At 35.2% G+C, this 16,355-nt stretch overlaps 1 protein-coding gene and 2 long non-coding RNA genes across 3 annotated transcripts in view; 2 read left to right on the top strand and 1 right to left on the bottom strand.

Moving 5' to 3' along the window:
- Positions 1–8,765, top strand: part of LOC103518509 (G1/S-specific cyclin-D2) — a 145,889-nt gene extending 137,124 nt beyond the window's left edge. Inside the window, exon 4 of the mRNA XM_008483580.3 lies at positions 8,384–8,765. Within this exon, the coding sequence (XP_008481802.1) occupies positions 8,384–8,730 (347 nt within the window). The 3' untranslated portion in view covers positions 8,731–8,765. The remainder of the gene's footprint in view (positions 1–8,383) is intronic.
- Positions 8,766–12,140: 3,375 nt separating this feature from the next.
- LOC113471197 lies at positions 12,141–13,470 on the top strand. Its single transcript, XR_003393988.1, has 2 exons — positions 12,141–13,058; positions 13,136–13,470. It is a non-coding gene; the product is annotated as an uncharacterized LOC113471197 (long non-coding RNA).
- A 334-nt stretch (positions 13,471–13,804) lies between these two features.
- Positions 13,805–14,747, bottom strand: LOC113471190. Its single transcript, XR_003393984.1, has 2 exons — positions 14,648–14,747; positions 13,805–14,508 (listed from the first exon to the last, which is right to left on the bottom strand). It is a non-coding gene; the product is annotated as an uncharacterized LOC113471190 (long non-coding RNA).
- Positions 14,748–16,355: the final 1,608 nt, after the last annotated feature.

The following is a 16,355-nucleotide window of genomic DNA, read 5'->3' as shown; positions in this document are numbered from 1 at the left end:
AACCTGAGTGTGCTAGTATAGTGTGGCGTTTGGATTCATTCATGGAAAGATGCGAAGAACAAACTTTTGTGTGGCTAATTCGAGTTTATTGAAGGAGGTCTCGTATTCAGATTGCAGATGGCTTCAGGGCGACCAGAATCATATTGCTCTGGCTCAAGGTATTGAGACACCAAACTTGTCAGAGGAAGTAAGCTTCATTGACAAAAATTAATACATTAAACTTCTTTTTTGTCCGTGTTACTTTAACTGTGGAGGAAAAAAAATCTCGCAACAAGTCTGAAAATAAATTACAATTTCTCAGACAAATTTCGGCAAAATATAAACATGAGAAACAACAACTCTGTGAAGATCAGACCACTACCTGAGCAGAAGACCACCTGATGGGACAATCTGGATCCCTCGCGTAATCATAAAAATATCAGAGAGAATGAATCAGAACCACGAATATGTAGAAAAAATATGCCAAACCATTTTGCCAACACACTGTCATGGCAGACAAAGAAGATGATTGTGAAATCTTTAGAGTTTTATCAAAAGTCACAATACTTAGTTACAAGGGTGAAACTGCTACACAAGCTCAATTAAATTATTACCAGGTAGTCTTCAGTATGTTAAATATATGAGACCTTGGTTAGACTGCGGGGGAAAAGGGACTTTTCAGTCCTATCCCAGCAGGATAAACAAGGTATATTCTATTCTAGTCTAAACCTCAATACATAATGTATTGAGGTTGTGTCGACCAAGGGGGAATGTGGATTTCCTATGGTTTAGTGCAGACGCTATTTCAGTTCCCAAAATACCCGTTCCGTTTCCGAAAGTTTCCCAAAAGGAAAATACACTACAACATTAGGAAAATATCAGCAAAACTATCATCATAATTAGAACAACCAATATTTCCAGCTATGCACATATGCGTACTTGGGTATTCAAAGATACCAAGTAACAAGCAACATTAGGAAAATATCAGCAAAACTATCATCATAATTAGAACAACCAATATTTCCAGCTATGCACATACATATGCGTACTTGGGTATTCAGGTCCTCTGTAAGTTCATTTACGTGTGTGGCAAATAAGGTGCCCCTGTTGAATAAATTACTGGTACACATGTACCTGACAGAACCTAACTGCTCAGATCTATTAGACAACTGGTGGAACTGCATTAGAATTTAACACGGAGGAAAATCCACGTGTCAGGAAACAACTCATTTATACAGTAATATACGTGTATTTTCTCTTGTGGAAAAATAAGAGTTTACACTCGGCTCAAATTTACCTCTTGAATTGGTTAATTAAAAATTGGTTGATTAAAAAGTCAGTCAGACTGTTTAATCCGAGAGTTAAAGTTAAACTGAGTTTAAACTCCGATTCTGGGACGGCCATAATTTGATCTAAAACTAAATTTCAATTTTACTAGAAATAGTTTCTGTCGAAATCTAAAATATGAAACCCCGAAACTAATTACACTTTTTTGATTTCGTTTTATTGAGTTTTCATCCAATTTTACTTCTCCGGACTTGATCATGTATGTCCCAAGATAATATATCTCTTTACCTGTTGGTCAAAATAAAACACGATCCCCATTTATTATTGAAAATTTTGGACTTTTCCCTGACTTTTCCAGTCTCCATGAAATTCCCTGACTTTTCCCGGTTTTCCCGGTTTTCCAGTCTGGTAGACACCCTGGTAAAATATACGGGGTGATAGTTCCTGATCTGATTTGTTACTTTTGATGGGTGGAGATAATGGGATTTCAAGTGAAGACATTTCAAAGATGTCAACCCTGTATTTAAAAGTTCCTCATAAATTTCAGTCAACGCAAACTTGAAAACCGTTAAAGAAATATCGCTTTTCTTCTTCGGACACATCCAAAATATACGGGGTGATAGTTCCTGATCTGATTTGTTACTTTTGATGGGTGGAGATAATGGGATTTCAAGTGAAGACATTTCAAAGATCTCAACCCTGTATTTAAAAGTTCCTCATAAATTTCAATCAACGCAAACTTGAAAACCGTTAAAGAAATATCGCTTTTCTTCTTCGGACACATCTTAACGTTTTCAATTGCGATTAAATAAATTATTTGATATGTGCGCTGCAATTGTTAGCATGTTATTTATTTTGCACGGACAGAAATCTACAGATTGGGTCAGCAAGACCAGAAAATATTTGTGAAAAGAAGTCTGTTATAGAAGTCGCCCCTCGGCATTTTATTCGCCTTCAATTTTCTCGAATAGCCAATCCAATCGGGATGTTGGCGATTTTCATGTCAATGTGTATTTTTTTGGTGCTGACTCCCAAAAAAGCTAGGTGGGACAGAAATCTACAGATTGGGTCAGCAAGACCAGAAAATATTTGTGAAAAGAAGTCTGTTATAGAAGTCGCCCCTCGGCATTTTATTTGCCTTCAATTTTCTCGAATAGCCAATCCATTCGGGATGTTGGCGATCTTCATGTCAATGTGTATTGTTTTGGTGGTCACTCCCAAAAAAGCTAGGTAGAAAAAATTGCACAAAAGGTTACCAAAGCTGTTCTTATAGAATTATCAATCGACTATGTAGATAACAATGTCATCATCCAACTGGAAATCAATCGGAGAAACCAACATTCGGTGATACCCAGTAATCTCGACACAATCCATATATACCTATGTATCTTCTACCCATATACATACGTCGAGATTTATATACAAAGTACATATTGATAACCTTCAATTGCTGGGTAGACAACCTCGGCGTTAAAATGGATGGCATTGCTTAAAAAATATACATAAAGACTCCGGGATACATAACACAATGAACTAAACGTGATTTGTCGGCTTTAGTTATATGAGAACAGTGTTTATTATTAACTAACTATATAAGCATGTATATTTTTTTTCTTGAACGCTATACATATTGCTAAATGTGCCTGCGCTGGAGCTCATTCATTATAATAGTTATATTACCTTATGCTCTTATTATGTAGTTGAGGCGCAGAACAAGTAGATGTTGCGATATACATAAAACTGCTCTGGTGTACACTGATGGAAACCATGTAATCCGCTAATAAATAGGTAGAAGACGTAAAGCTGTAATAAACTTTGAAGCCGAGGAGTATGCAGCAAGCTTCAACTGAGTTCAGGTTCAAATTTAGAACTTGGAACTAGACATGAATTTGTGCTCAATGTTGAAATGGAATGCTGAGTGAAGATGCTACAGAAATATGATAATCTTCTCCATGCTAGGTACATGGTATGCCGAAAGATGTCAACTGAGTTCAGGTTCAAATTTAGAACTTGGAACTAGACATGAATTTGTGCTCAATGTTGAAATGGAATGCTGGGTGAAGATGCTACAGAAATATGATAATCTTCTCCATGCTAGGTACATGGTATGCCGAAAGATAAGTAAAGCCAGAAAGATTTTCAGCCGAACAATCCGAACATACGATTATGTAGATATGTTCTGTCCGTAATTCGACATCCTCCGAGATACATAAAGCCAAACAGAAGTGTCTATTGTGTTGGAACAACTTTTTATTGGAAATCACAAATTTTTATTTCCTTCTTTTCGGATTGAATAGAAGACTCCCGATCTTTGTAACTGCTTCAAGCAGATGTTTCTTTGAAAACGAGGGCACAGATTTCTTATGTGCGATGTCAATAAACTTCCAATATACCTTCAAGATATATTTAAATGTTGTAGATATTTTAACAATTGATATGGGTCCGTTGGAATCTAAGGAAAATCCGGACGTATTTATGTACATTGTGATCCTACGTGTATGTTACGATCAGTTGGAGAAACTCTAAAAAAAAAAAGTTTTGGTTGTCCGAAACGAACATTTCCTATGTAGTGTCGTTGGTTGAACATGAACCTTACCTGGTTTGGGTCAAATTTTCCCCCCAATCATCTTTATATGGTTGAGAGACTTATTGCCTACTAAAATCATGTCGGATATTGGATAATGCAATCATAATTTTACCTTGGTCTTATGGTTCTTAGTTCTTACAGATTGCGAAACTCTCACATTTGGTTTTCGGTGTTTGTCCGCACCATATGTAAGGAAGTGTGAATTAGAAGGATATGCTAGGAGTGTCCTGTGCTAGAGTGACCGCTAGTGTCCCGGTATTGCACCTTTCCATGTTGTGCACAATAAGGGAAATCTTATCAGGATTCAGGAAGGGATAGTCAAGCGGTGTGAAATCCGTTAGATTCGGGTTTTTGCGTAACGATTTCTCAGCCCTGAATTTAAATTTATACACAGGGAACACGTACATACCAATGCAAAGTATCTTTATTATAAATTGAGTCCGGAAGTGACACCCAATTCTTGGATGACATAATAATTGAGCCTTGTAAGACGAGCACTATACAAACTAACTGCTAGTTACTTCCTGGTAAATCCAGCAGCAATCGAAGTAGCAACTCACTAGGAAAATGAAATCTGATGGCCCTCGAAAGCAATTACTACTAGTTACTGACAGCCTCCGAAAACCCCCCAATATTGACGGAACTCACTGAACCATATACCCAATCATTTCTCATTATTTCAACAAGAAGTTATGTCTTTAGGAATTTTATTGATGATAATGGTAATGCAATTGTCAAGCCTTCAACCTCCCCCTATCTGAAGGAAATCGGAGAAATGTATGCCAGACAGCATCTTATGTTGCAATGTGTCGCGGGATGATGTAATTCGCCGAGCATTGTGGAGACTTTATCAACATCATCACCCTCTAAATGAGCTTCCGACCAGGTTGTATACCGTGTACAAGAAAATCCAATGATTTTGGAATACCGAATACAAGAAAATCCAGTGATTTTGTATGCCGTATACAAACCTACAAACATATCTCACCAAAACCCAAAAGCTGTGAAATTCCTTTGTGTTGAACATATTTGATGAATTTCAAAATGCCAGACAGCATCTTATGTTGCAATGTGTCGCGGGATGATGTAATGCGCCGAGCATTGTGGAGACTTTATCAACATCATCACCCTCTTAATGAGCTTCCGACCAGGTTGTATACCGTGTACAAGAAAATCCAATGATTTTGGAATACCGAATATAAGAAAATCAAGTGATTTTGTATGCCGTATACAAACCTACAAACATATCTCACCAAAACCCAAAAGCTGTGAAATTCCTTTTGTGTTGAACATATTTGATGAATTTCAAAACCAAAAAAGGCATTCTTCTAAAAAGACATGTCTTTCAATCGGACAAATACCTTGAAAAAAGCATAATCAAAGATACCCATTTATTAAAGCTTAAGGTTACATGAATTTTCAACAGGATTTTATACATATCTCCCAGTTTGGCTGATTTCTGCCTGCTCCACCGACCCTGTATGTCAGGTATTGCCTCATCCTCAACCATAGTAGCCCCTTCCAATCCTTTCCCTAGTACAACAGGGTCTAGGTTAAGGACCCCTCCTTATCAGACTTGACTAACAAGTATTGGGATGGGGAATTAAGGCAAGGGTTTTTGATTCTTTTGATATGAGAAATACGTATAGGTTTTTGCAAACTCTCCGTATAGCCGTCAAAACAACCCCCTTGATGAAGTATCGGGTGGAGTGTTTCGTCATGACCATAAGGACCCCTCCTTATCAGACTTGACTAACAAGTATTGGGATGGGGAATTAAGGCAAGGGTTTTTGATTCTTTTGATATGAGAAATATGTACGTATATAGGTTTTTGCAAACTCTCAGTAGCCGTCAAAACAACCCCCTTGATGAAGTATCGGGTGGAGTGTTTCGTCATGACCATTTTTGAGTTTTTGAGTTTCATTTCGTATTGTGATGAGTTGTTCTATACTGGATGTTTCCACGATTTGTGTTTGGTATGGATTTGTCTGGTATGACTGGTACGGTTTTTTTTATTGTTTCTACGATTGTTCCTGTGTAGATCCTGTGTCCAAATGTTCGAGACCAAAAGTTCTTCATGGATTCATAATTCTCTGAATGGTGTTGGTTGAGTTTTTATGAAGCTTTTTAAATTACAAAATATGAACATTGTATCTTCGGTTCATAACATTATAGGTGAAGTAATTAGTTAGCAGAAGAAACAGGAACGAACGGAGTAACCCAGTAGTAATTGAACACAATTCAAAGGCCCCAAACATTTGAAATCTTGCGCAAGGATCATTAGAAAATAGAAACCTATTTAGGAGAATATTTATTGCCTTGTGAGAACCTCAGAAGTGTTTCTAATGAGGAGCGGGGACTTGACTTTTTACTGAAAGCATTAATAGGTTTTTATGATGGACAAGTTTTCTTTGTTACCTGGTTTCATTAATATGGGATAGTTTTTTGACATGGGCCAGTGGTTTGCACAAGAGATTTCAGGATCATATGAGCTTGAAATGATAAAATTGCTCCCTGTGTCTTTTATATCACTGTTGAACTTTTCATCTAGATCTGAAACCGAGAAATTATTTCGTCAATTTGTTGCATATAAAAAAAAAAGTAAATCAATATGGTAACTTCTAAAGTTCAGAATGTGTTCAGTACCTATTTTATTTCGTTTCCATTTCCACTTCCATGCTGAACTCGTATTTCTTGAGCATCTCTCACAATAGGTAATGCTCAACGCAAGAAAATGACATCAGAAAAGAAATGTATATAAATTAATAATGAAACTGATATATTTCATTTCCATTCTAAGTACTTCTTTTATTAATTCTACTCTCGGCACTTTATCCTCTTAAACATACTTCATTACGTTTGTTTTTGCATCATTAGGCAGAGGTATTATTTGCTTTTCTGCAAAGGTATACGCACTCGCTTATTACATGCCAATTTTCTTCGCAAAGGGGTTGCAACTCTCGCGAATGCACCATTCATTTTCTTAACAATGTCGCGAAAAGTATTAATGTATAACGGAAAGCTGAAAAAGGGTTTCGGTAAATAATGCTTTGGTTGGATTTGTGCAAAATAAATAACATGCTAACAATTGCAGCGCACATATCAAATAATTTATTTAATCGCAATTGAAAACGTTAGGATGTGTCCGAAGAAGAAAAGCGATATTTCTTTAACGGTTTTCAAGTTTGCGTTGATTGAAATTTATGAGGAACTTTTAAATACAGGGTTGAGATCTTTGAAATGTCTTCACTTGAAATCCCATTATCTCCACCCATCAAAAGTAACAAATCAGATCAGGAACTATCACCCCGTATATTTTACCAGGGTGTCTACCAGACTGGAAAACCGGGAAAACCGGGAAAAGTCAGGGAATTTCATGGAGACTGGAAAAGTCAGGGAAAAGTCAGGGAATTTTACGAAAAAGTGCCAAAAATCGAAAAAAGTCAGGGAATTTTTCAAAGCCTAAAAAAAGACAAAGAAAGATTTCAATTAAAAAAGTATGCAACCATGAAGGGGCAACATATAATCTCTCAAAAATTTCGCCTGCGGCGCTGAAATTTTGTCTCTTCATGAAAAAGTTTTGGGAATATTTCAAAGCCTATAAAACGAGAAAAAGACTTTGGTCAGTAAAAAAAAGTATGCAACCTTGAAGGAGCTACTTAAATTTTCTCGAAAAAAAAATTTCGCCTGCGGCGCTGTCATTTTGTATTATATAGAAATGTATTGGGGGGAATAACTATACTCGTCTTTTACACGTATTTAATTACATAAAAAACTGACACATGACAAGCTACAGGTTACATACTTACTGAAAAGTTTCGCCTGCGGCCCTAAAGATTACACCTTTGACAAGTCTGCTTCTCTTACTATTGTAGACCAAAATCTTCAAAAAATTCGCCGAAATCAAAAAAGTGTAATTAGTTTCGGGGTTTCATATTTTAGATTTCGACAGAAACTATTTCTGATAATGTTCAATACCTTGAACAAATAGTTGAGGATGCTACTACGGGTCGTAAAATCTATAATATCCTAGTATCTTCCATGACAAGATGTAGAATATCTAGGATATTATGCCACCTGCTTTTCAATAGTTGAATGTGAAGCCCGAAGCCTATGCACTCTCTGCAGTTGTTTCCTGACACGTGGATTTTCCTCCGTGTTAAATTCTAATGCAGTTCCACCAGTTGTCTAATAGATCTGAGCAGTTAGGTTCTGTCAGGTACATGTGTACCAGTAATTTATTCAACAGGGGCACCTTATTTGCCACACACGTAAATGAACTTACAGGGGACCTGAATACCCAAGTACGCATATGTGCATAGCTGGAAATATTGGTTGTTCTAATTATGATGATAGTTTTGCTGATATTTTCCTAATGTTGCTTGTTACTTGGTATCTTGATAATCTTTTGTCAATAATAATTTCGTCTTCTAATTGTATTTTTGAATTTTAATCATTTTTCTTTATGTGGGTTAACATTTTACTTTGTCTTGGTTTCTAATGTGGTTTGTTTTGTTCTCTTTGTTTCAGAATACGAATTCATGATGTTCAAACCTTCCCTGATAGCTTCCGGATGTATATTAGCCGCGTACAATGGTCTGCTCAGCTCCAGTAATACGAAACCAAGTAGCCACCAATTACAGGAACTGCAGACGCTGTCCAAGCATTCCATGAGCGATGTAACCAATGTCAGCTTACTAGTAGAGAAAATAGTTCAGCAAGAAACAAATAGCACCACCAACCAGTCAACGTCTAGCAATAACAACAAGACAGTGTCACATTCTAGTAGTAAGCAACACGCTAGCAACAATAACAATAGTAGTCAAACCAAAGAGAAACCAGACACCCCCATAGATGTTCAGGATGTCCGATTTTGACAATCATAGTTCGCCATTTGAGAAAATCACCCCCCATGTATCGTATATTAAATTTGTCTGTGTTTTTTAATTTTATTGAATGTATTTGTGTGAGTTTTTGCCCTATTGTTATTTTACGAAATTGATGTTTTATTATTTTTCATGGACAAGATTCTCCTTGTTTGAATTGCCTACCTTTTTTTACGTTGAATGTCGAATTCAGACTCTGTGCTTACTTTATTCCTGTGGTGGGAAGGAAGTTCAAACTTGTCAATAGATGTGCTCAGAACCAAATTATTCAGATCAACAATTTATTGGTTATGTATGCACGAGTACATAATATTTCGAGAATTGAATACAAACTTCCCCCAGGATAAGAGTACACGGACTGTTTGAATTCGGTCTGTTTTTATTATCAATGCATTATTTTATTTTATTTTTCTTTATACTCTGTTCTCCTTCTTTAATCTATTTTTCACTTTTGTCATATCTGGAACCGTCAGATTATTTCCTTTTGTCAATGTCAGTCATTTATACTTAAAATTAATAGTCGATCCAGATTGCAACATTATGCATGTAGTTTTAAAATTATGCATGTAGTTTTAAAATGAACACTATTTTTCTTTATACTCTGTTCTCCTTCTTTAATCTATTTTTCACTTTTGTCATATCTGGAACCGTCAGATTATTTCCTTTTGTCAATGCCAGTCATTTATACTTAAAATTAATAGTCGATCCAGATTGCAACATTATGTATGTAGTTTTCAGCTATGTAGTTTTAAAATGAACACATTGCCTTCAAAATGAAATTAATCAACAACTTTGATGATATAGTTACTTGCGAAAATAAATACCAAAGCTCTCAATAGATTTTCTTTTTATTTTATCTATTTCTTTTCTATTCTATGTTCGGTTGGCTGATGGCAAATATCGCTACCAGTTTTTCTCAATCCACAAAAAAAGCTCTAATTCAATTATTATCAATTGAAATAGTATTTTGACTGTTTTTTAGGGTTAATGTTTCATTATAAAATTAATTTTAAAATCTGTAATCATATCCATGTTCTTTTAAACTTTGTTGAACTCTGTGAGTTGAACTCAAGCCTGTTTTCTTGTTTTATGAGAGATCTGTCTGCTAGTTGCTTTTCATTCCCAAGTTTTACGTCGCATTGGATCAAACTTTGCTCGCCTTGAAAGTAATGGTCGCTAATAATGACATTATCTCATCACGGGGGACCTGAAACCCTTCGGTGTAGGTGACTACATTGTAGAAATCAGTGGAGGCATCCGAATACCCTGCTGTCATCGCTCGCCTTGAAAGTAATGGTCGCTAATAATGACATTATCTCATCACGGGGGACCTGAAACCCTTCGGTGTAGGTGACTACATTGTAGTAATCAGTGGAGGCATCCGAATACCCTGCTGTCATCACATTCTTGATGGAAACTACCTTCAGTAGATTATTTTTAAATACCTCATTTTTCTAATCTTTGATTATTATACACAGTATGTTTATGCGAAAGTTCTTTTTAAACTAAGCTCATTAGCCTTTGATAATAAAGTTTCATTCAAGCCTTGATCAAAGACCTTTTTTACATCAAAGAATTAACCTTTTTAAAAGGTGATTTAGGTAACTCTTCAGTAGATTATTTTTAAATACCTCATTTTTCTAATCTTTGATTATTATACACAGTATGTTTATGCGAAAGTTCTTTTTAAACTAATCTCATTAGCCTTTGATAATAAAGTTTCATTCAAGCCTTGATCAAAGACCTTTTTTTGCATCAAAGAATTAACCTTTTTAAAAGGTGATTTAGGTAACCTAAATGTCCCTAATTTTAAACGTTCTTGTGAGCGTACTGAAAATCTTAATCAGTGACTTGTTTATGTCAGAACTTTAGACCCCCTTCCCTTTTACAATCCCCCACTGATGTCGCTAGTACAAACTAGAAGCAATAATCTCCCATCTTGTCTCCACGCTTGTCTTTAAGATTGATCTGAGATATCAAATTTGCATGTTGGTAGAAAAAAATTCGCCTAAAAAAATCTTCCAAATTTTTAGTTTCGGGTAAATAACCACCTGCAAAGTTTATTGCGCTTAAGGTCTACGTTCATCCACGTGAAGATAGAGATAATCCAAAGAACCTAGTTTACAAGGACACTAGTGCGAGGGATTTAGCCAACTGAAGCAGCTTGGTGTTTGAACTAAAAATATCAGATAACTCACCTAGTTTACAAGGACACTAGTGCGAGGGATTTAGCCAACTGAAGCAGCTTGGTGTTTGAACTAAAAATATCAGATAACTCACTAGTTTACAAGGACACTAGTGCGAGGGATTTAGCCAACTGAAGCAGCTTGGTGTTTGAACTAAAAATATCAGATAACTCACAAAAAAAATGAACCATGCATATGATTATCCTGAATTTAAGTTTGATTCTTGTCAATTTAAAATGAACAGTCAATCTTTTAACAATGTCAACCATTTGCTCGTCATGTATTTTGACAAAATACTGCCTTTTTTTACTTTCTATTTTTACTGAAAGTTATTCACAGAGGGAAACTATATCAATCGGAGTCCCTCACTGCCTTTTTATATTCACTGTAAATGTGCCTTAACCCAACAGTGCCTTTTCCTTTAACTTGTACAAATTTATTGTTTACTTTCAAATTGGTTGCCCCGAAATGAAACTTCTTTGTAACACCCTTATTCTAGTTTTTGCCCTCTAGTTTTTTTTACCTAATAATAATTCCTGATTTGAAAAACTCTTTGAACTAAATTTATTGTTTACTTTCAAATTGGTTGCCCCGAAATGAAACTTCTTTGTAACACCCTTATTCTAGTTTTTGCCCTCTAGTTTTTTTTTACCTAATAATAATTCCTGATTTGAAAAACTCTTTGAACTGAATACTTTTTGCCCCCTCAAACTTCAGAAAAATAGAACTTGGAATGATCACTTTCTCTTCGTTCTTACACATCGCACTTTATAGTTACCAAATAAATTGCCTTCAACTTAAATTAAAAACTTCCTTGTTTTAAGAAATGACATTTTCCATGCCTCTAGAAAAAAAGAAATCTCTAGAAATCCTTTCCGTTACCGAAATGTATTTTTTCAAACGTCAATTGCCCCTTTTTAACTTTTATAGTTACCAAATAAATTGCCTTCAACTTAAATTAAAAACTTCCTTGTTTTAAGAAATCACATTTTCCATGCCTCTAGAAAAAAAAAGAAATCTCTAGAAATCCTTTCCGTTACCGAAATGTATTTTTTCAAACGTCAATTGCCCCTTTTTAACTTTTTTAATTAGTAAGTACGTACCATATCGTTTTTTGTATTAAGTATATTCAAAGCCCCTCTGATTTTCTCAAATGGTATTTTCAAAATTGTTAAATGATTTATTTTTTTACGGTGTTTTAACATTTACTAAGTATATTCAAAGCCCCTCTGATTTTCTCAAATGGTATTTTCAAAATTGTTAAATGATTTATTTTTTTACGGTGTTTTAACATTTACCCATTCGTATGTTTTCGGGCCAATGAAAAGTTTTTCATTTTATTGCTTGAATCATGTTGTGTTCTGATTTTAAATTTCGATTAGCACAAAGCCTAGTTACTGAATAAAATGTATTCTTTAGTATCTTACATATCTACTTTCACACATAATGCACATATTGTGTGAAATTCTCTACCTACTGCTGTGCAAAAGTAAAATGATATACTGCCCTAATTGTTGTTCAGAAAAATAAGTAGATATCTTTCCAAGATGGTAAAGTTATGACTGTATCTTGAGATATCTGCTCAGTTACTTTCATTTTATCTCTTTTTGAATTAACTTTGACACTCAAGGAAACATTGTTGAAAGGTTTTTGAACTTTTGTTATTCGGTAATGTGCTATTTGAGTAATAGCTGGTAGGAAATCAGAAAAAATAGCCCAAGTTAAAGCTGACAATTGGTAAAAACTTTTAACTCTCCCAAACTTACCACAAAAATTTTGCAAGTGGTCTAAGTAAAAGAATAGACGAAGAAATAAATTATTTATTTTTTAAGAAAATAAAAAAAAATACGCTTACTTTTTTTATATTTATTTTTATATTTTTTAAGTTTTCTATATTATTATTTCATTTTGTTGTAAAAATATTCTGAAATTAAAGAGAGTTATTTGTGTAAAAAGAAGTAATAATTACTGTAGCTTTCCAATACAATTACGACTTATATTATTTTTTTCAAGGGAACCTTGATAGTTTTCTAGTTTTTTGTCCTGAAAATGTTTTATATTTGATTTTTTGTTTCATTTTGAGATATTCTTTTCCTCTTCAGTTTATAAAGTACAACATATTGCTCAGAAAATGTTTTATATTTGATTTTTTGTTTCATTTTGAGATATTCTTTTCCTCTTCAGTTTATAAAGTACAACATATTGCTCAGAAAAAAATTACATTTTATTTCCCAGTTAAAGCAGGTCGATTATTTTCAATTAATTATTTTATTTTTTATCCCTCATTTTTTACTCCTTTCCCTAATAAAATATACAACTCAGTTTGTATGTGTATTTTCTGTGGCAATCTCTCAACACATCCCCCACATATCTCAGACTGAAATAGGAAAGTGGCTCATGTTTGTAACATATTTATTATTTCGATACTGAAGAAAACGTACACTGAACGTAACATATTATATTTTATGGATGATAAATAATTTTATTATATTATTTGTATTTAAAAAATAAAGAAAAAATATACCTATTTTTAAATAATACGAAATTTGCTGCCTTCATTCAATTTCTGTCAATATTGATCTCTAGTTTTCTTGAACCAATAAATAAATGGTTCTCAGATTTTCCAAAAATAGCGAAATGCCTTGAGACTTGATACATTTTCGAGAGCCAGCATATTATTTGTATTTAAAAAATAAAGAAAAAATATACCTATTTTTAAATAATACGAAATTTGCTGCCTTCATTCAATTTCTGTCAATAGTGATCTCTAGTTTTCTTGAACCAATAAATAAATGGTTCTCAGATTTTCCAAAAATAGTGAAATGCCTTGAGACTTGATACATTTTCGAGAGCCAGTCTAGTCAGCTTGAAGGGTAGCACGTCTGGCTTGTACCATATCGGTTTTTGTATATTCAAAGCCCCACTGCTGGGCCCCGGGTTCGATTCCCGCCCGGGGTGGATTTTATCCTGAACGGACAATGTTCTTTCTCGGAACGGCTGACTTTCTCTTATCCTCTCTTCCTTCTCTCTTCGATTTCGGGACTATAAGACCTTAACAGTTACAGCTCCCTCTATCAAACCTCTTCGAAAGAAAGTCCCTAAATGAACAGGGCTGTAGGGGTGGCATATTTACCAGAGCTGTAAAACAATACCTATATCTCATTCCTAAGAAATCATCTGAGTTTTAAAAATAAAGAAGAAAAATTCTCATTCCTAAGAAATACCTATATCTCATTCCTAAGAAATCATCTGAGTTTTAAAAATAAAGAAGAAAAATTTTCAATAAAATGGGGATCGTGTTTTATTTTGACCAACAGGTAAAGAGATATATTATCTTGGGACATACATGATCAAGTCCGGAGAAGTAAAATTGAAATTTAGTTTTAGATCAAATTATGGCCGTCCCAGAATCGGAGTTTAAACTCAGTTTAACTTTAACTCTCGGATTAAACAGTCTGACTGACTTTTTAATCAACCAATTCAAGAGGTAAATTTGAGCCGAGTGTAAACTCTTATTTTTCCACAAGAGAAAATACACGTATATTACTGTATAAATGAGTTTACCTACAGCCATAGAACATACCTACTAGTTATAGTGTATTTTCCTTTTGGGAAACTTTCGGAAACGGAACGGGTATTTTGGGTAAACTCTTATTTTTCCACAAGAGAAAATACACGTATATTACTGTATAAATGAGTTTACCTACAGCCATAGAACATACCTACTAGTTACAGTGTATTTTCCTTTTGGGAAACTTTCGGAAACGGAACCGGTATTTTGGAAACTGAAATAGCGTCTGCACCAAACCATAGGAAATCCACATTCTAGTGTTGGGAACAATCGATTATTTCACATAATCGATTATCAATAATCGATTATTCCCAACACTACCACATCACCGGTATTTTGGAAACTGAAATAGCGTCTGCACCAAACCATAGGAAATCCACATTCTAGTGTTGGGAACAATCGATTATTTCACATACCTAATCGATTATCAATAATTATCAATTATCAATAATCGATTATTCCCAACACTACCACATTCCCCCTTGGTCGACACAACCTCAATACATTATGTATTGAGGTTTAGACAAGGGGTAACGTCTCCTTATTTCTCTAATATTGTGTTTCAAAATTTGTTATGTACCTATCTATATTATATGAAATAACGAGATGTAAATGTTGAAAAAAAAACTCCATCGGGATCGGTTCTGTTTCCGAAAATTTCCAGAAATACGTATGCATCTCAATGTTTAGACTGCGGGACTTTTTAGTCACGGGACTTTCTCATGGAGCGCGCTACTTGCGCTAAAGGTTCACCGTCGTTGAGGCGCTTGATGGCTGACAGGCGCTCGAATACTGTACCACCTGGGGAGGGGTAAATAAGGAATTAGAAACATGGTTGCCAAGAGTTACCTCTCACAAAAAAGGTCCTATTTCAAGGTCTACTTTATTTCCACTGCAGAATGACTCTTACGAAAAATTATGTCTCATCCTTATAGCTTACGAGAGAAGTACAAAGAGTGAGCGAGTTATAAAAAAAAGAGCTACTCTTTTAAGTGAACTACTCAGTCAATAGTAAGGTCCTAGAAAATTTAACTCACTCTTCTTTCACTAACTGAGTTGTCCTTTGAAAAGAATCGTTCTCTTTAGTAACTCACTCACTCTTCCCACAGCTTACAGCAAGGTAAGGGTGACATCTCAGGAAACGCGTCGATATCAGCTCTCGGGTGTGTAGGCGGTGAATGGAAAGGCCGGGGTTCGATTCCCGGTGCGCTTCTGCAGTTTGTCAAAGTTGCGCAACCATCCGGTTAGCGTATCGGCGGAGATGTTCATGGAGCGCGCTACTTGCGCTAAAGGTTCACCGTCGTTGAGGCGCTTGATGGCTGACAGGCGCTCGAATACTGTACCACCTGGGGAAGGAAGAGAAAGAAGGAATTAGAAACATGGTTGCCAGAGTATGCATGTTGAATACACCTGCCTCGGTGTGGTGGTCAAGACGCTTGTCTGGTAAACAGGAGGGTGTGGGTTCAATCCCAGCCGAGGTATGGAATTTTCTCCTCAATATAATTTAAATTTGACCACAGTAAAAGTAGTGGCCTACTGCTGAATTAAAGGGACTTTTCAGTCCTATACGAGCAGCCTCAAAGGTATGGTACTATTATTATTCCTCATTGATCACGGCAATTGGCGACATATTCATTTTTACTTTTTTAATACCGCCTTAGTTTGCTACTCAAGTGTCCTTACGAGGCTACGTAAGCATGGATTTGTATACTTGGGATGAAATTTGACGTAACCATTCAGAAACCTGGAAACACGCGATAAGATCTAATTAGTCTCAATATACCTAACCTAATAGATATCAGGTAAACTCAAACTAAAGTACATAGGTACACACACATTAAAAAAACACATCACATCCT

Source organism: Diaphorina citri, unplaced genomic scaffold (assembly GCF_000475195.1).
Source record: "Diaphorina citri unplaced genomic scaffold, Diaci psyllid genome assembly version 1.1 scaffold61, whole genome shotgun sequence".
Taxonomy (NCBI): domain Eukaryota; kingdom Metazoa; phylum Arthropoda; class Insecta; order Hemiptera; family Psyllidae; genus Diaphorina; species Diaphorina citri.
The sequence above is the reverse complement of the archived record's forward strand: the minus strand, read 5'-3'. Positions and strand labels throughout refer to the sequence as shown.